Source organism: Bombina bombina, chromosome 1 (genome assembly GCF_027579735.1).
Source record: "Bombina bombina isolate aBomBom1 chromosome 1, aBomBom1.pri, whole genome shotgun sequence".
NCBI classification, from domain to species: domain Eukaryota; kingdom Metazoa; phylum Chordata; class Amphibia; order Anura; family Bombinatoridae; genus Bombina; species Bombina bombina.
This window is the reverse complement of record NC_069499.1, coordinates 1147349169-1147370321: the sequence shown is the minus strand read 5'-3', so window position 1 is coordinate 1147370321 and position 21153 is coordinate 1147349169. Positions and strand designations below refer to the sequence as shown.

The 21153-nt window shown below is 41.2% G+C and overlaps 1 protein-coding gene across 6 annotated transcripts in view; it reads left to right on the top strand.

Annotated features, from left to right (window-relative positions):
* The window catches only part of EZH1 (enhancer of zeste 1 polycomb repressive complex 2 subunit), a 485968-nt gene that overhangs the window by 337272 nt on the left and 127543 nt on the right, over window positions 1-21153 (top strand). For all 6 annotated transcript variants that reach the window (XM_053699400.1, XM_053699426.1, XM_053699407.1 and 3 more), the window contains 2 exons: window positions 2993-3189; window positions 3934-4025. In XM_053699400.1, coding sequence (XP_053555375.1) covers window positions 2993-3189; window positions 3934-4025 — 289 coding nt within the window. The remainder of the gene's footprint in view (window positions 1-2992; window positions 3190-3933; window positions 4026-21153) is intronic.

The following is a 21153-nucleotide window of genomic DNA, read 5'->3' as shown; positions in this document are numbered from 1 at the left end:
TCAGTGACCAATATAGCCACCTTTCTTTGCAAGGACACTCAAAAGCCTGCCATCCATGGATTCTGTCAGTGTTTTGATCTGTTCACCATCAACATTGCATGCAGCAGCAACCACAGCCTCCCAGACACTGTTCAGAGAGGTGTACTGTTTTCCCTCCTTGTAAATCTCACATTTGATGATGGACCACAGGTTCTCAATGGGGTTCAGATCAGGTGAACAAGGAGGCCATGTCATTAGATTTTCTTCTTTTATACCCTTTCTTGCCAGCCACGCTGTGGAGTACTTGGACGCATGTGATGGAGCATTGTCCTGCATGAAAATCATGTTTTTCTTGAAGGATGCAGACTTCTTCCTGTATCACTGCTTGAAGAAGGTGTCTTCCAGAAACTGGCAGTAGGACTGGGAGTTGAGCTTGACTCCATCCTCAACCCTAAAAGGCCCCACAAGCTCATTTTTGATGATACCAGCCCAAACCAGAACTCCACCTCCACCTTGCTGGCATCTGAGTCGGACTGGAGCTCTCTGCCCTTTACCAATCCAGCCACTGGCCCATCAAGACTCACTCTCATTTCATCAGTCCATAAAACCTTAGAAAAATCAGTCTTGAGATATTTCTTGGCCCAGTCTTGACGTTTCAGCTTGTGTGTCTTGTTCAGTGGTGGTCGTCTTTCAGCCTTTCTTACCTTGGCCATGTTTCTGAGTATTGCACACCTTGTGCTTTTGGGCACTCCAGTGATGTTGCAGCTCTGAAATATGGCCAAAATGGTGGCAAGTGGCATCTTGGCAGCTGCACGCTTGACTTTTCTCAGTTCATGGGCAGTTATTTTGCGCCTTCGTTTTTCCACACGCTTCTTGCGACCCTGTTGACTATTTTGAATGAAACGCTTGATTGTTCGATGATCACGCTTCAGAAGCTTTGCAATTTTAAGAGTGCTGCATCCCTCTGCAAGATATCTCACTATTTTTGACTTTTCTGAGCCTGTCAAGTCCTTCTTTTGACCCATTTTGCCAAAGGAAAGGAAGTTGCCTAATAATTATGCACACCTGATATAGGGTGTTGATGTCATTAGACCACACCCCTTCTCATTACAGAGCTGCACATCACCTAATATGCTTAATTGGTAGTAGGCTTTCGAGCCTATACAGCTTGGAGTAAGACAACATGCATAAAGAGGATGATGTGGTCAAAATACTCATTTGCCTAATAATTCTGCACTCTCTGTATAGTGCATTGGGCTTTGTCATCGCCATGTCAGTTTTTCGTGGCGGGAAGTTCTTAAGATTATGTTAGACGAGCTTCTGTATAATGGGACAGGTTTTCGTCAGTGGGTCATGTGACTTGTTTTCTCCGCTTTGCCTCCGATTTTGTTAGCGATCGGAGTGGCGGATACTCTGTTAGCAAAGTTTAATGTATGATAGTCTTTTGCTTTTTCTTGATGAACTGCCTGATAGTGGATTGCTGAGAAGCCCTTAACAGAGCAATTTCTTTGTCTCTTTTGTTAGCTAGTGCATTAGCTACTTTCGACGATCATGGAGGGAATCGGCCATTTTAGCCAATCATAACTCATTTATTTGTTAACCCCGGAAGGTTGTTTGCTAAGCAGCCCTTAACATCTCAGTCTCTGAGGTGTTGGGTTATTTTATTTTTTTATTTCTAGAGCGCCAACAGATTATTTGTAGAGCGCCAACAGATTCCGCAGCGCTATAAACATAGGCAGTATACAAGGTAGCAATTATTGGGATCAAATGGGTAGAGGGCCCTGCCTAGAGTCACACTGTTGTAGTCAGCTCTTGTGAGGGTGATCTGCAAGTAGTTGGGCTCTTAGGCTTACATTCTAAGGAGGTTCATGGTGGATAGTAATGGAGGGGAGGAACTGGTATAGGAAAGGTTAGTGTAGGTTGTAAGGTAGTAGTGCTAGACAAGCTATTGTAATTGTCAGGATTATTATTTTTATTTTATTTTTTATTATTCTGCCCTTTTTCTATTGCCCATAACTCTTGAACTGCTAATGAAAAGCTCTTGATATCAGGTATGCTGGTATAGCCTATTCGTCTGCTACAACTCATGCAACATTGAACTCATAGGTCACATGCTCTGGCGGCCATATTGCTTTTTGCGCTTAATTTCGATAAATGCTTAAAAATCTTTTGCTCCTCTGCTTATGTTACAACGTTGAAACTTGCCGTGCTCTCTGCCGCTGTTACATAGAATTGCTATTGCTCAAGAGAAGTGCCTTGGTCACAAGATGGGGCAGCCATCTTGCATTTTGCGAAAATCTTCAAACAGCTTCTTCCCTTAAATCGTTTAGTGCAATGAAGTGCAATTTTGCACATATGCTTCTTGCAAGGTCCTCTACCAAGTTTGTTCAAACTGCGATTTTTCTATAATCAACATGGCTGCCTCGAGACATTAACCTTTTCATCAACGTTTAATTGCGTAAATTTACACTTTATGCATTAGTTTTACAATATTTAACTATATTACAGTGTAATAGACACATGATTACACATAGCCATGACCACCAAAGACAATATTGTTTTCAAAGTTTGCATTGCGCAGTCGCCTTCGTGAAATAAAACATTTACAAATTATTATTATTAGTACTAGATTATTTAATGTTGGTGTACAGGGTTGAGTTTATTTATTTTGGTTTATTCACATTTTTGTATAATTTAAATATTCACCTCTGAAGTGTATTTTATTAATTTATATAGTTACATCAGTTTATGGGTAACAATTCCCTTTAATGTATAAGTGCAACGTGTTTTTTTTTTAATGTATAATATATCATTTAGACAGTGTCAGAGAAACATAAAGCATACAAAATAGCACTTGTCAGTTTATACATTCTCAAATACAAAATCTGTAGGATACATGAATGAACTGAATATAATCATGTACATGCTTTAGCCATGTAAGAATAAAGAAAGAAAAACAGTAAAGAACGTAGCTTTGTTAACATCCAACTTTTTAACCTCTCTTTTCTCACAGAAGCAAATTCACGCTGCCAGACACCTACCAAGCAGAAGCAGAGCAGCTCGAGCGGGGAGCTTCAAGAAGTAGAGGAGTCCAATGAGCCAGTGGAGTGGTCTGGGGCTGAAGAGTCACTTTTTAGAGTCTTTCAAGGAACTTACTTCAATAACTTTTGCTCCATAGCTCAGCTTATGGGAACTAAGTTGTGCAAACAGGTAGGAGCAGGACATCTCTGAGGTATGGGAATCTGAGTCTTTGCTAAAATTTCAACTATATCTTTTTGCAGTCATCCTGTTCATGTCTGACAAATGACTACTACTAACTTGACATCTAAGCTTTGCTTCTTCATTTGGGAGCATTAGAGTTCCCCAAATAGGCTTTGTAAGCAAAATACAAAAACAAACAATTGTATATGTTTTATACAAATGGGCAGGCTTTTATACATGGTAATATTTTTTTTTGTGGAAGATGTTCAGTAAAAAGATCGTTCAATTTAAATTTACAACTTAGAATACATGTTTATTGACTGACAGGGAGAACTTCAAGAGATCTGTGGAGAACAGAGATAAACCTCTATAAGCCTGGCAAGACAAAATAGGATTATTCAGTAGACACATGATCAAAGGAAATGCACACATAAATGTATTAATAAAATAACAGACATAGCTGTGAACAAGCTCTCTCATAAGGGCATACAATTTTGTAAACAGCATAACCTTGTTTTCTGCTTTTCCAAGACAATAAGCAAGCTAATGAAAAATAGCAAAAAGGGGAGCATGAGTAAAATAAAAAATATTAATTATTACAGCATGGAAGCAACAAACAAAAACATAAAAACTATGTGCTGAAAAACGGATGGGGGGGCAGACGCGTTTCGGCTCACGCCTTCATTACCTTAAGACAATTCGCAAGCTTAAACATGCAGTTCTGGTACATTGATAGTACTTTTTCCCTCAAAGGTTTTCCAATTTGCTGTAAAAGATTCATTGATTCTGAAAGTACCAACCAAGGAACTAATGACTACTGCTCAAAAAAAGAAGAGAAAGCACAGGTAAAGCTGACCTATATTAATCATTCTCTCCTTTACAATAAATATTAAACAACTATCTTTAATTTTTGTCTGTCTGATAAGGTTATTTACAATATTTTATATTATTTAAACATTTATTTTTCTTGAATTTTGTATAATCTCACAATATTGACATGTAGAAATCCTTATCCATCTGTATGTGTTTCTTGACCAATTAACTCCTGATGCTTTATGTGATGTTACTTTCCCTATAACATACTTTTAATTGTCATCTTTCCTGGAGAACAGGCTGTTTACAAGGTGGCAAGTGCTATACTCTACCCACATGTCGTTTCACGTTTTTGGCTAGGCACCTATTTGCTTATTTTTTTTACTTCAGACAACCATAGAAGAAGGGCAGATCTTAATATAGTTATATAGTAGTAAATACCCTTTTCAGTCATTACAGGGACTGTGCTTTTGTGTTAACCTCCCATGTATACCTGGGAACATCAAGGGTTTAAGGATATGTTTTGTATGGTTTGTATACATAATTTATTACTGATGTTTATTCATATTGGTTCAGTTCACCAATGTGCATCAATTAATTACTTATGCTGAACCAGACTAAACTAAGCCTCAAACATTTTTACTATTTATAGTCCAGGCATGTTAAACTGTGAAACACAAAAAACACTATGGCCTAGATTTAGAGTTGGGCGGTAGCCGTGAAAACCAGCGTTAGAGGCTCCTAACGCTGGTTTTGGGGTACCGCCGGTATTTAGAGTCAGTCAGGAAAGGGTCTAACGCTCACTTTCCAGCCGTGACTTTTCCATACCGCAGATCCCCTTACGTCAATTGCGTATCCTATCTTTTCAATGGGATCTTCCTAACGCCGGTGTTTAGAGTCGTGGCTGAAGTGAGCGTTAGAAATCTAACGACAAAACTCCAGCCGCAGAAAAAAGTCAGTAGTTAAGAGCTTTCTGGGCTAACGCCGGTTTATAAAGCTCTTATCTACTGTGCTCTAAAGTACACTAACACCCATAAACTACCTATGTACCTCTAAACCGGGGTCCCCCCACATCGCTGCCACTATATTTAAATTTTTTAACCCCTAATCTTCCGCTCCGTACACTGCCGCCAACTACGTTATCCCTATGTACCCCTAATCTGCTGCCCCTAACACCGCCGACCCCTATATTATATTTATTAACCCCTAATCTGCCGCCCCCGCTATCGCTGACCCCTGCATATTATTATTAACCCCTAATCTGCCGCTCCGTACACCACCGCCACCTACATTATAGCTATGTACCCCTAATCTGCTGCCCCTAACACCGCCGACCCCTATATTATATTTATTAACCCCTAATCTGCCCCCCTCAACGTTGCCTACACTTATTAACCCCTAATCTGCCGAGCGGACCGCACCGCTACTATAATAAAGTTATTAACCCCTAATCCGCCTCACTCCCGCCTCAATAACCCTATAATAAATAGTATTAACCCCTAATCTGCCCTCCCTAACATCGCCGACACTTAACTTCAATTATTAACCCCTAATCTGTCGACCGAATCTCGCCGCTACTGTAATAAATGGATTAACCCCTAAAACTAAGTCTAACCCTAACACTAACACCCCCCTAAGTTAAATATAATTTAAATCTAACGAAATAAATGAACTCTTATTAAATAAATTATTCCTATTTAAAGCTAAATACTTACCTGTAAAATAAACCCTAATATAGCTACAATATAAATTATAATTATATTATAGCTATTTTAGGATTTATATTTATTTTACAGGTAACTTTGTATTTATTTTAACCAGGTACAATCGCTATTAAATAGTTAAGAACTATTTAATAGCTAAAATAGTTAAAATAATTACAAAATTACCTGTAAAATAAATCCTAACCTAAGTTACAATTAAACCTAACACTACACTATCAATAAATAAATTAAATTAAATACCTCCAATTACCTACAATTAAACCTAACACTACACTATCAATAAATTAATTAAATACAATATCTACAAATAAATACAATGAAATAAACTAACTAAAGTACAAAAAATAAAAAAGAACTAAGTTACAAAAAATAAAAAAATATTTACAAACATCAGAAAAATATTACAACAATTTTAAACTAATTACACCTACTCTAAGCCCCCTAATAAAATAACAAAGCCCCCCAAAATAAAAAAATGCCCTACCCTATTCTAAATTAAAAAAGTTCAAAGCTCTTTTACCTTACCAGCCCTTAAAAGGACCTTTTGTGGGGCATGCCCCAAAGAATTCAGCTCTTTTGCCTGTAAAAAAAAAACATACAATACCCCCCCCCCAACATTACAACCCACCACCCACATACCCCTAATCTAACCCAAACCACCCTTAAATAAACCTAACACTAAGCCCCTGAAGATCTTCTTACCTTATCTTCACCTCGCCAGGTATCACCGATCGGTCCTGGCTCCAAAATCTTCATCCCACCCAAGCGGGGGCTGGTGATCCATAATCCTTCGGCTGAAGAGGTCCAGAAGAGGCTCCAAAGTCTTCATCCTATCCGGAAAGAAGAGGCGATCCAGACCGGCAACCATCTTGATTCAAGCGGCATCTTCTATCTTCATCCGATGAGGAACGGCTCCATCGTGAAGACCTCCAGCGCGGATCAATCTTCTTCCTCCGACGTCCAAGTGAAGAATGACGGTTCCTTTAAGGGACGTCATCCAAGATGGCGTCCCTCGAATTCCGATTGGCTGATAGGATTCTATCAGCCAATCGGAATTAAGGTAGGAAAATTCTGATTGGCTGATGGAATCAGCCAATCAGAATCAAGTTCAATCCGATTGGCTGATCCGATCAGCCAATCAGATTGAGCTCGCATTCTATTGGATGATCGGAACAGCCAATAGAATGCGAGCTCAATCTGATTGGCTGATCGGATCAGCCAATCGGATTGAACTTGATTCCATCAGCCAATCAGAATTTTCCTACCCTAATTCCGATTGGCTGATAGAATCCTATCAGCCAATCGGAATTCGAGGGACGCCATCTTGGATGACGTCCCTTAAAGGAACCGTCATTCTTCACTTGGACGTCGGAGGAAGAAGATTGATCCGCAATGGAGGTCTTCACGATGGAGCCGTTCCTCATCGGATGAAGATAGAAGATGCCGCTTGGATCAATATGGTTGCCAGTCTGGATTGCCTCTTCTTCCCGGATAGGATGAAGACTTTGGAGCCTCTTCAGCCGCAGGATTATGGATCGCCAGCCCCCGCTTGGGTTGGATGAAGATTTTGGAGCCAGGACCGATCGGTGATACCCGGCGAGGTGAAGATAAGGTAGGAAGATCTTCAGGGGCTTAGTGTTAGGTTTATTTAAGGGGGGTTTGGGTTAGATTAGGGGTATGTGGGTGGTGGGTTGTAATGTTGGGGGGGGGTATTATATGTTTTTTTTTCAGGCAAAAGAGCTGAATTCTTTGGGGCATGCCCCACAAAATGTCCTTTTAAGGGCTGGTAAGGTAAAAGAGCTTTGAACTTTTTTAATTTAGAATAGGGTAGGGCATTTTTTTATTTTGGGGGGCTTTGTTATTTTATTAGGGGGCTTAGAGTAGGTGTAATTAGTTTAAAATTGTTGTAATATTTTTCTGATGTTTGTAAATATTTTTTTATTTTTTGTAACTTAGTTCTTTTTTATTTTTTGTACTTTAGTTAGTTTATTTCATTGTATTTATTTGTAGATATTGTATTTAATTAATTTATTGATAGTGTAGTGTTAGGTTTAATTGTAACTTAGGTTAGGATTTATTTTACAGGTAATTTTGTAATTATTTTAACTATTTTAGCTATTAAATAGTTCTTAACTATTTAATAGCTATTGTACCTGGTTAAAATAAATACAAAGTTACCTGTAAAATAAATATAAATCCTAAAATAGCTATAATATAATTATAATTTATATTGTAGCTATATTAGGGTTTATTTTACAGGTAAGTATTTAGCTTTAAATAGGAATAATTTATTTAATAAGAGTTAATTTATTTCGTTAAATTTAAATTATATTTAACTTAGGGGGGTGTTAGTGTTAGGGTTAGACTTAGCTTTAGGGGTTAATCCATTTATTACAGTAGCGGCGAGATTCGGTCGGCAGATTAGGGGTAAATAATTTAAGTTAGGTGTTGGTGATGTTAGGGAGGGCAGATTAGGGGTTAATACTATTTATTATAGGGTTATTGAGGCGGGAGTGAGGCGGATTAGGGGTTAATAACTTTATTATAGTAGCGGTGCGGTCCGCTCGGCAGATTAGGGGTTAATAAGTGTAGGCAGGTGGAGGCGACGTTGAGGGGGGCAGATTAGGGGTTAATAAATATAATATAGGGGTCGGCGGTGTTAGGGGCAGCAGATTAGGGGTACATAGCTATAATGTAGGTAGCGGTGGTGTACGGAGCGGCAGATTAGGGGTTAATAATAATATGCAGGTGTCAGCGATAGCGGGGGCGGCAGATGAGGGGTTAATAAGTGTAAGGTTAGGGGTGTTTAGACTCGGGGTACACGTAGGTGCAGACGTAGGAAGTGTTTCCCCATAGAAAACAATGGGGCTGCGTTAGGAGCTGAACGCGGCTTTTTTGCAGGTGTTTTTTTTTTCAGCTCAAATGGCCCCATTTTTTTCTATGGGGGAATCGTGCACAAGCACGTTTTTGAAGCTGGCCGCGTCCGTAAGCACCGCTGGTATCTAGAGTTGCAGTGGCGTTAAATTATGCTCTACGCTCCCTTTTTGGAGCCTAACGCACTGAAAACCCAGCCATTCTGTGAACTCTAAATACCAGCGGTATTTAAAAGGTGCGTGGGAAAAAAAGCATGCGTAGCTAACGCACCCCTTTGGCCGCAGAACTCTAAATCTAGGCGTATGCATTCAGGTGGAAGATCTCTTCCTATAGATTTATATTTTTTCTGTAAATTACCCAGAAATGCGTTAACTTAGAAACAGATCTCACTGAGCTGAGGGCAAAATCCACAATTATTAAGCATTGTGCTTTGGCGGTCCAGACCTATAATATATCTTTCCACCAATATCCATGCTTCATTTAGTGCTTCTAAAGATCAAATGGGATAGGCAGAACACTATTCTTTTTGCTCCAGACCAGCAAAAAGGAAACTAAATTTCAAGTGAAGTTGGCACGTTCTTACTAATTATTACATTAATTCCCCATGCTTTTGTTGCAAAATATTTTTGATTTTCAAGACCTCAAAATGATTGCACTACTTATCAACAAACCTTAGGTTTGAGAACCTGGATCATCATCAATTACTGTTGGGGAATATCACTCCTGGACAGCAGGAGGAGGCAAAGACCACCACAGAAAAGCTGTTAAGTATCACTTCCCTACCCACAAAGCCCAGTCATTCTCTTTGCCTCTCGTGCAAGGAGGAGGTGAAGTAATTGGGTGTCTGATATAGGATTCTTCTATGAAGATTTTTTTGTTTTGAGGTCAGGGCAGACTTGCTCTGAGCTTCCATGATGATCTGGGTCTAGTCGTACTCCACCTTAGTCTCTTCAGTAGGGTAGTGGTGGCTTTAAAACAGTTAGGAACTTGTGAGGTGGGCCTTGCTGAGTTTTCCTAACATGTTGCTGCCGTGGTACAGAAAACAAAATTTATGTTTACCTGATAAATTTATTTCTCTTGTGGTGTATCCAGTCCACGGATTCATCCATTACTTGTGGGATATTCTCCTTCCCAACAGGAAGCTGCAAAAGGACACCCACAGCAGAGCTGTCTATATAGCTCCTCCCCTAACTGCCACTCCCAGTCATTCGACCGAAGACAAGCAAGAGAAAGGAGAAACTATAGGGTGCAGTGGTGACTGTAGTTTAAAAATAAAAAAACACCTGCCTTAAAATGACAGGGCGGGCCGTGGACTGGATACACCACAAGAGAAATAAATTTATCAGGTAAGCATACATTTTGTTTTCTCTTGTAAGGTGTATCCAGTCCACGGATTCATCCATTACTTGTGGGATACCAAAGCTATAGGACACGGATGAAGGGAGGGACAAGGCAGGCGCTTTAACGGAAGGCACCACTGCCTGTAAGACCTTTCTCCCAAAAATAGCCTCCGAAGAAGCAAAAGTATCAAATTTATAGAATTTAGAAAAAGTATGAAGTGACGACCAAGTCGCCGCCTTACAAATCTGTTCAACAGAAGCCTCATTCTTAAAAGCCCATGTGGAAGCTACCGCTCTAGTGGAATGAGCTGTAATTCTTTCAGGAGGCTGCTGGCCAGCAGTCTCATAAGCTAAGTGGATTATACTTCTTAGCCAAAAAGAAAGAGAAGTTGCTGAAGCCTTTTGGCCTCTCCTCTGTCCAGAGTAGACCACAAACAAAGCAGATGTTTGACGAAAATCCTTCGTAGCTTGTAAATAAAATTTTAAAGCACGAACCACATCAAGATTGTGTAATAGACGTTCCTTCTTTGAAGAAGGATTAGGACATAATGAAGGAACAACAATCTCCTGATTGATATTTTTATTAGATACCACCTTAGGAAGAAAACCAGGTTTAGTACGTAACACTACCTTATCTGCATGGAAAATGAGATAAGGGGAATCACATTGTAAAGCAGATAACTCAGAAACTCTTCGAGCCGAGGAGATAGCTACTAAAAACAGAACTTTCCAAGACAAAAGTTTAATATCTATGGAATGCAAAGGTTCAAACGGAACCCCCTGCAGAATCTTAAGAACTAAATTTAAACTCCATGGCGGAGCAACAGGTTTAAACACAGGCTTGATTCTAACTAAAGCCTGACAAAACGCCTGAACATCTGGAGTATCAGCCAGACGCTTGTGCAAAAGAATAGACAGAGCAGAAATCTGTCCCTTTAAGGAACTAGCTGACAATCCCTTCTCCAATCCTTCTTGGAGAAAAGATAATATCCTAGGAATCCTGACCTTACTCCATGAGTAACCTTTGGATTCACACCAATGAAGATATCTTCACCATATCTTATGATAGATTTTCCTGGTGACCGGCTTTCGAGCTTGAATTAAGGTATCAATGACCGACTCAGAGAAACCACGCTTTGATAAAATCAAGCGTTCAATCTCCAAGCAGTCAGACGCAGAGAAATTAGATTTGGATGGTCGAAAGAACCCTGAAGTAGAAGGTCCTGCCTCAGCGGCAGTGTCCATGGTGGAAGGGATGACATGTCCACCAGATCTGCATGCCAAGTCCTGCGTGGCCACACAGGTGCTATCAAAATCACCGAAGCTCTCTCCTGCTTGATCTTGGCAATCAGACGAGGGAGCAGAGGAAACGGTGGAAACACATAAGCCAGGTTGAAGGACCAAGGCGCTGCTAGAGCATCTATCAGCGCTGCCTTGGGATCCCTGGACCTGGATCCGTAACAAGGAAGCTTGGCGTTCTGACGAGACGCCATGAGATCCAGTTCTGGTTTGCCCCAAAGTTGAGTCAACTGTGCAAATACCTCCGGATGGAGTTCCCACTCCCCCGGATGAAAAGTCTGCCGACTTAGAAAATCCGCCTCCCAGTTTTCTACTCCTGGGATATGGATAGCTGATAGATGGCAAGAGTGAACCTCTGCCCATAGAATTATTTTTGAAACCTCCAACATTGCTAGGGAACTCCTTGTTCCCCCTTGATGGTTGATGTAGGCTACAGTCGTGATATTGTCCGACTGAAATCTGATGAACCTGACCGCAGCAAGCTGAGGCCAAGCCTGAAGAGCATTGAATATCGCTCTTAGTTCCAGAATGTTTATCGGAAGGAGTGCCTCCTCCTGAGTCCACGAGCCCTGAGCCTTCAGGGAGTTCCAGACTGCACCCCAGCCCAGAAGGCTGGCATCTGTCGTTACTATTGTCCAATCTGGCCTGCGGAAGGTCATACCCTTGGACAGATGGACCCGAGATAGCCACCAGAGAAGAGAATCCCTGGTCTGTTGATCCAGATTTAGTAGAGGGGACACATCTGTGTAATCCCCATTCCACTGACTGAGCATGCAAAGTTGCAGCGGTCTGAGATGTAGGCGGGCAAACGGTACTATGTCCATTGCCGCTACCATTAAGCCGATTACTTCCATACACTGAGCCACTGAAGGGCGAGAAATAGAATAAAGAACACGGCAGGAATTTAGAAGTTTTGACAACCTGGCCTCTGTCAGGTAAATCTTCATTTCTACAGAATCTATCAGAGTTCCTAGGAAGGAAACTCTTGTGAGAGGGGATAGAGAACTCTTTTCTTCGTTCACCTTCCACCCATGAGACCTCAGGAATGCCAGAACAATGTCCGTATGGGACCTGACGATTTGAAAAATCGACACCTGTATCAGAATGTCGTCTAGGTAAGGGGCTACTGCTATGCCCTGCGGCCTTAGGACCGCTAGGAGTGACCCTAGAACCTTCGTAAAGATTCTTGGTGCCGTGGCTAACCCAAAGGGAAGAGCCACAAACTGGTAATGCCTGTCTAGGAAGGCGACCCTGAGAAACCGATGATCTCTGTGTATCAGAATGTGAAGATAAGCATCCTTTAAGTCCACGGTAGTCATATATTGACCCTTCTGGATCATAGGTAGGATGGTTCGAATAGTCTCCATCTTGAAGGATGGGACCCTGAGAAATTTGTTTAAGATCTTGAGATCTAAGATTGGTCTGAAGGTTCCCTCTTTCTTGGGAACTACAAACAGATTTGAATAGAAGCCTTTCCCCTGCTCCTCCTTTGGAACTGGGTGGATCATTCCCACAACTAGGAGGTCTTGAACACAATGTAAGAATGCCTCTCTCTTTATCTGGTTTGCAGATAATTGTGAGAGATGAAATCTCCCTTTTGGGGAAGAAGCTTTGAAATCCAGAAGATATCCCTGGGACACAATTTCCAACGCCCAGGGATCCTGGACATCTCTTGCCCAAGCCTGGGCGAAGAGAGAAAGTCTGCCCCCTACTAGATCCGTTTCCGGATCGGGGGCTGATCCTTCATGCTGTCTTAGAGGCAGCAGCAGGTTTTTTGGCCTGCTTTCCCTTGTTCCAAGCCTGGTTAGGTCTCCAGACCGGCTTGGACTGGGCAAAATTTCCCTCTTGTTTTGTATTAGAGGAAGTTGAAGCTGCGCCACTCTTGAAGTTTCAAAAGGAACGAAAATTAGTCTGTTTGGTCCTTAATTTGTTGGACCTATCCTGAGGAAGGGCGTGACCTTTTCCTCCAGTAATATCAGAAATTATCTCCTTCAGTCGAGGCCCGAATAGGGTATGCCCCTTGAAGGGAATGTTGAGAAGCTTAGACTTTGAAGTAACGTCAGCTGACCAGGATTTAAGCCATATTGCCCTACGCGCCTGAATAGCAAAACCTGAATTTTTAGCCGTTAGCTTGGTTAAATGAACAACGGCGTCAGAAACAAATGAAATGGCTAGCTTAAGAGCTTTAAGCTTGTCAAGGATATCATCCAACGGGGTTTCTACCTGTAGAGCCTCTTCTAGAGACTCAAACCAGAAGGCCGCAGCAGCAGTGACTGGGGCAATGCATGCAAGAGGCTGGAGAATAAAACCTTGTTGAATAAAAAAATTCTTAAGGTAACCCTCTTATTTTTTGTCCATTGGATCTAGAAAAGCACAACTGTCCTGTACAGGGATAGTTGTACGCTTCGCTAGGGTAAAGACTGCTCCCTCCACCTTAGGGACCATCTGCCACAAGTCCCGTGTAGCGGCATCTATAGGAAACATCTTTTTAAAAACAGGAGGGGGAGAGAACGGTACACCTGGTCTATCCCATTCCTTAGTAATAATTTCTGAAAACCTCTTAGGGATCGGAAAAACATCAGTGTAAACAGGCACTGCATAGTATTTATCCAACTTACACAATTTCTCTGGGACTACAATGGCGTCACAGTCATCCAGAGTTGCTAAAACCTCCCTGAGCAACACGCGGAGGTGTTCAAGTTTAAATTTAAATGTAGTCATATCAGAATCAGGTTGAAGTGTCTTCCCTGAATCAGAAAAATCACCCACAGATAGAAGCTCTCCTGCTTCGGCTTCTGCACATTGTGAGGGTATATCAGACATAGCTACTAAAGCGTCAGAGAGCTCTGTATTTGTTCTAGCCCCAGAGCTGTCTCGCTTTCCTTGTAACCCTGGCAGTTTGGACAATACCTCTGTAAGGGTATGATTCATAACTGCCGCCATGTCTTGTAAGGTATACGCAATGGGCGTGCTAGATGTACTTAGCGTCTCTTGAGCGGGAGTTATAGGTTCTGACACGTGGGGAGAGTTAGTCGGCATAACTTCCCCCTTGTCAATTTCCTCTGGTGATAAATCTTTTAAAGCCAGAATATGGTCTTTATAATTTATAGTAAGATCAGTGCATTTGGTACACATTCTAAGAGGGGGTTCCACAATGGCTTCTAAACATAATGAACAAGGAGTTTCCTCTGTCAGACATGTTAAACAGACTAGTAATGAGACCAGCAAGCTTGGAAAACACTTTAATAAATGTGAAAAAGCAGAATATAAAAAACGGTACTGTGCCTTTAAGGGAAAAAAACAATCACATAAACTGCAAAACAGTGAAAAAAAGCAGTAAACTCTACGAATTTTTTTCAGTGTGTATAATAGACTAAAATAGCATTGCACCCACTTGCAAATGGATGATTAACCCCTCAGGCTCAAAAACGGATCAGAAAAACGATAAAACCGTTATAAACAGTCACAAGCAAACTGCCACAGCTCTACTGTGGCTCCTACCTGCCCTTAAAACGACTTTTGTAGGAACAAAAACCCTTTGCAGAAGTCCTATATGTCAGGGGACTCCTTCAGGGAAGCTGGATGTCTCAGACTGCAAAAACTACTGCGCAATTAGAGCACGAAAATAGGCCCCTCCCACCATGCACTCAAAGTGAAAGGGCCATAAATAACTACTCCTAGGAGAAATCTAATCAGCCATGTGGAAAACTAGGCCCCAAATAAAGATTTATCATCTTCAGTAAAAAACGTTTTTTATATATCATGCAAACGTTTTACATACTAAGTAATAAGAGCAATTAACATGAATATTATCCTTTACTGCAAGTATGATCCCAGTCGTTTGTTAAATCACTGTAATCAGGCTTACCTTAAATATATCAGGCACTGTCAGCATTTTCTAGACCTTATCATCTCTCTAGAAAAAAATATACTGAACATACCTCAGAGCAGGTAATTCTGCAGGCCATTCCCACAGCTGAAGTTTTCCCATACTCTTCAGTTATGTGTGAGAACAGCAGTGGACCTTAGTTACAAACCGCTAAGATCATCAAAAATCTCAGGCAGAACTCTTCTTCTAATCTCTGCCTGAGGCAAAAACAGTACAACGCCGGTACATTTAAAAATAACAAACTTTTGATTGAAGATAAACTACACTAAGTCACCACATATCTCTTGATACTTCCTTTCTTGTCGAGAGCTGCAAGAGAATGACTGGGAGTGGCAGTTAGGGGAGGAGCTATATAGACAGCTCTGCTGTGGGTGTCCTCTTGCAGCTTCCTGTTGGGAAGGAGAATATCCCACAAGTAATGGATGAATCCGTGGACTGGATACACCTTACAAGAGAAAGCCTGAGTAGGTTTACTCTGTATTTCTTTGTTTCACAGGTCTCTGTGAGGAGCGGCGTCCTCTCATGCCGGGTGATCTGTCCTCCTGCCAGACAGCGAGATATACAGATAAGTGCCTTTTGGTCTTCTAGGTGGAGGCTGGCACTGAAGGGGTTAGTAAGGATGTTTTATGGCAGGGGCAGGCACTTTCATGTGAGTTGGAGACTTAAGGTTGAACTCCTTGTCAGCAATGAAGGACTTAAATTAACCTTAATTTCTGCTCAAATTGAATCAGTTCAGCACTATGTTAGGGGCTGCATCTCGTTAAACAGCCTCTCAGACCCTTAGTATAATCAGACATGAATGCTTCCCCTACATTAACAGTTGCTTGGACGCTTTAGTTATGGGGGAGAAGTCAGGGATTTTTAGGTAGCTAATTTATTTTCTTTGTTTATGCTACCGTTACTAATCTGACTGTAGGACTGTCGGCTGAATGAAGGGCGATATTTAGTGTGCGCTTCATTTCTTTGCCGAGGTTTTTAGTTCCCGTTGCCTTCCTTTCCAGAGCGGAGCGGCGCCATTTTTTGGCGCCTTCGTTCCTTGTCTCCGCTTCGTCCTCAGACATGGGGGTGGAGAGGCGCTCATTATTCGTCCGGTTCATGTCCCTTTAATAAGAGGACGCTGTTCGGTGATGTCTGCAGACCGGGAGAGCAGTTTTCAGGTCTGACAGCGATGTGCCTGGTATTTCAGTTAATTTTTCATTTTCAGGCCTCTGGGACTACAGTTGGAAACGTTTAGTCCCTTATATTGAAATCGTTCTTTAAATAAGGATATATTTTTAATTTTAGCCCTCTATAAGATGACAAGAGTGTATGTGTATCTCATCTCTTTCTGCTGTTGAAGTTTTACCAACTTTCAAGATTTAAAGTGACAGTTCATTTCATAATAGAAGGGTTTATATATTATGTTCTGATAACGTTTTCCTATGGAAACGTTAATCGTATTCCTTCTGTGTACTGTACATTTTGCCCTGGAAGGTTTTACATATGTTTATTGCCTCTGTAGTTTAGTGGTAATATTCTGAATTTGGCATTTTGGCCTAATGCAGATTAGGGTACATATAGTGACTTGGGGATATTTTGCATCGTTTTGGAATAGTGGCTTGTTCCTGTATACATGTTTTGTTTTCCTTTGGGATTCAAAATAGCTTATTTAACTTTTTTGTTACTCTTTTGGAGAATTAAAGTTAAATGCTTATTTTCAGTCATTATGTCTCCCAGGATGAGGCTGTTTAGGCAATTCCACAGCTCTTTCCTTAATTTTCCCATGCCGCAATGGCATTACATGCAGTGCCCTGCAGTTTCCTCTAAATCTCCTGGAGGAGTGTATTTGCTTACAGACTTGTGGTTCCGGTATATTTTAAGTATCTGCAGCTTTGTCTGTTTTTCCTTACAGACAGGGAAAATGCAAGAGGACGTTTACATTTTCTTCTGGGGCCAGAGAGCCTCGACCCCTATGGAGGGTAGCTAGCTCCTTACGGGGTTTAATTGTTCTTTTAGAGCAATGCTTTGTCGTCTTAGACTTGCTGTACTAGCCAACTGATGGCTGTTGTGGCCTAGTGGTTAGCAAGCTTGGCTTGAAGGCTCATGGTTTAGAGCTTGAAAAAAGGGTTTTCTTTTTCTACCACATGTCAAGATAGTAAGACTAATGTAAAGTTTTTCTTTTTCCTTTTTCTGCAGGGTCTGTCAGGTCTTGGTATCTAAGATTTCCTCCCATGGGCAGATTTCTCCTTCTAGAGTATCTGCAATCCAGGTTTGATGAGAAGCCTTCCTTGAACTGGGTTCAAGATCTTCATCTAGGTGAGTGAGTGAGTGATCCACTCCTAGAATGAGATTTAGGTATTTCCTCAAGTTCTTTCAGGTTCTGACCTTCAAAGTAGTATCCATTCTCCTTTGGTTCAAGAAGGGCCTGTTCATATCAAACATAGACCTGAAGGATGTGTATTTTTTGTTCCCATGATCGGGTTCTTCTCAAGTTTCGGAGTTTCGTCATCCTAGAAGGACTTGTAGGTCTTTGAATATTGCAAGGGGTATTCTGGATCATATATGATTCAGGTATCATCCTTTTTTAAGCAAACTCTCTTTCAAGAGACGTTGTCCAGGCTTCTTTCCCATGGTTGGGAAATTATTCTGGAGAAGACTTCCTTTGCTCCATCTGCAAGGGTGATTTATTTCTGGACCTTCATAGATTCTCTATCTAGAAGTGGATCTCTAACAGGGACCAGATAATCAAGGATTTTTCTTTTTGTTCTCCCTGCAGTCTTTTGTCCGGCCATCAGCATGCTCTGGTGGTCCGGTAGATAGCTTAGTCTTTTTGTAACCAGATGGTTGGGAGGGAATTGGTCTGATGGTTGCCATGGACATCATTCCCTTTACTATTTTATCTTCAGTACTGGTTATTCAGGAGTTCCTGCCTTAGAGCGCGTGCTTCTGGAGACATTCCTAAGTAATGTGGCAGCGGGTGCTTAACTTCTGGACTGGGAACCAGTCTGGAACTTGCTTGTGGCACCGGGGTTATTAATCTCGAAAGTGTCTGCATTCATCTTTAACGGTTGAGGGCGAGTTACATTGTTCTGTTGGCTTGGCCTCAGTTGTCATTAAATTGGCAATTTCTCCTCGATGACTTACATCATCTACCAGGGTGGAACTCGGTGTTCCTTAGCCTTGTAAGAGGTGATTTGATTTGTTCAGTGGGCGGCAGCTCACAATTGCTGTCCTTTTCCTCTTTTAGGGGTGAACAATTGGACTTCTGAACAGACATAATTCCCCCGAGAGTGGGCTGTCCGTCCGGAGGTGTTTTCTAGGTAAACCCTAAAATGGGGGGTTCTGGAGTTGGCTTCTGAGGGCGGTTTCTACAGAACGCCAAGCTTATGAGAATAGGTTCATGGTCAAGGTGATCCTTGATAAATGTTCTGCCGGTTTTTTCCTTTGGAATCAGTCTTGCATACCTATTTCCTCCGTTTTCTCTCCTTTCACAAGTCATTATTCAGTGATTCTAATAGCCCCTGTGTGTTTGCAGGATCTAGTGTGCAGACCTAGTAGAATGGTCGCTTCTCCCTCCTTGGAGACTGCCTCTGAGGAAGGACCTTCTAAATCAGGGTCCCTTCCTTCATTCTATTTTTGTTTTCTTTAAAGCTGACTGCATGGAGATTGATCGCTTAGTTGGTCTAAGCGTGGTTTTTATGACTCTGGCCTTTTAGGCTTGCATGCCAGTTACTAGAAAGATTTACCATAAGATATGTCATAAATGTCTTATTGGTGTGAATCCAAGGGTTCTCTTGGAGTAGGTTCAGGATTCCTAGGAATTTGCTTTTTCTCCAGGAAGGCCTGGAGAAGGGGTTTTTGGTCAGTACCCTCAGGGGTCAGATTTCTGCACATGCATCTGGCGGACGTGCTGGATGTACAATCCTTTTGTCAGGCCATGGTAAGAATCAGGCCTGTGTTTAAATCAGTTGCTCCACCTTGGTGTCTTAACCTTGTTCTTAAAGTTTTGCAACAGGCTCTATCTGAGCCTATGCATTCCTTAGATATTAAGATGTTATCCTTTGTTTCTTGTTGCCTTTTCTTCTGCTAGGAGAGTCTCTGAACTCTCGGCGTTGCAGTATGATTCCCCTTATCTTATCTTTCATTCATTCTGATAAGGTAGTTCTGCATACTAAGTTAAGTTTCCTTCTTAAAAGTTGTTTCAGATATTAATATTAATCAGGAAATTGTTGTGCCTTCTTTGTGTCCTAATCCTTCTTCTCATAAGGAGCGTTTGCTGCCAACCTAGATGGGGTGAGTGCGCTGAAATTCTACTTGCAGACGACTAAGGATTTCTGCTAGTCTTCTGCTTTGTTTGTCTGTTTCTCTGGGAAATGGTAGGGTCAGAAAGCTACGGCTGCTTCTCTTTCGTTCTGGCTGAAGAGTATTATTCATTTGGCCTATGAAACGGCTGGACATCAGCCTCCTGAGAGAACCACGGCTCATTTCACGAAGGCTGTTTCTTCTTCCTTGACTTTCAAACATGAAGCTCTGTTGAACAAATTTGCAAGGCTGCAGTTTGGCGCTTTGCATACTTTTTCAAAATTTTATAAGATTGATTCTTTTGCTTCTGCTGAGGCTTCTTTTGGGAGAAAGGTTCTTCAAGCAGTGGTGCCTTCTGTTTAGGTTACCTGTCTTGTCCTCCCCTTATCATCTGTGTCCTCTAGCTTGGGTATCGATTCCCAACAATAATTGATGATGAACCATGGACTCACCGTGTCATTAGAAAGAAAACGAAATTTATGCTTACCTGATAAATTTATTTATTTCTTGACACGGTGAGTCCACGGCCCGCCTTGTTTTCCAGACAGTTTTTTTGTATATAAACCTCAGGCACCTCTGTACCTTGTGTTATTACCTTTTCTCCTTTCCTTCGGTCGAATTTTCGGGTTTGTGGGTAGGGAAGTGATACTTAAAGGGCCATAATACCCAAATATTTAAATACTTGAAAGTGCTGCAACATAACTGTAAAAAGCTGACTAGAAAATATCGCCTGAACATCTCTATGTAAAAAAGAAAGATATTTTACCTCAAAAGTTCCTCAGTAGCCACATCCTATTGTAAATGACTTCCAAGCAGTATATCAGTATGTCTGTCCCGGGACAGCCGAAGGGATGAGCCTCGTGCACTCTCATGTTATTTCCCTATTCAGTTTAAAGGAAGTTTACTATGAAATCTCATGAGAGTTAAGTCAAATCTCATGAGGTCACAGTAAAAGAGTTCATGACCTCAGCACTGTTGATGCTGATTGGCTGCTGTTCATTTCTTCATTTTATTATTATTTTTTTTACCTGCAGCTGAGCAACAGCTGAGTATAACTTTTTTTACCTGCAGCTGAGCAACAGCTGAGTATAACTTTTTGCACAGAACTTACTCTGCTGAGCTGAGGAGATTGTGAGGTAAAATGTCTTCCTTTTGTACATAGAGATGCTCAGGTGATATTTTCCTGTCAGCTTTTTACAGCTATACTGCATCAGTTTCAAGTGATTTAGCATATGAGTATTATGTCCCTTTAACAGCTTTGCTGTGGTGCTCTTTGCCTCCTCCTGTTGGCCAGGAGTGATATTCCCCAACAGTAATTGATGATGATACGTGGACTCACTGTGTCAAAGAGGAAAGAAATTTATCAGGTAAGCATTAATTTCTTTTTTACTGTTTCAAGTACATTTTAAAATTATCACATATTTTTGCCCTTAATTCTGACTCCCTGAAGTGACTGAAAGCTTTCTAATCTACATAAACCAATATTATTTATTCATCAATCCTTTTGTCAATAAAGCTCTGTCTTGTATGATCTAGTTTTATGCTATGGTTTTTTTCTGTATCAGGTTAACAATTCCTCTCTTGCACAATTAAGAGATTGCTTTCTTTTTTTGCTTGATTGCAATGTTTTGATGAATTTGCTTCTTTAGCAGGAATGTATAGGGATAACTTGCAGGTAGTTCTTTCTCCAACATAGGTGTGTCCGGTCCACGGCGTCATCCTTACTTGTGGGATATTCTCTTCCCCAACAGGA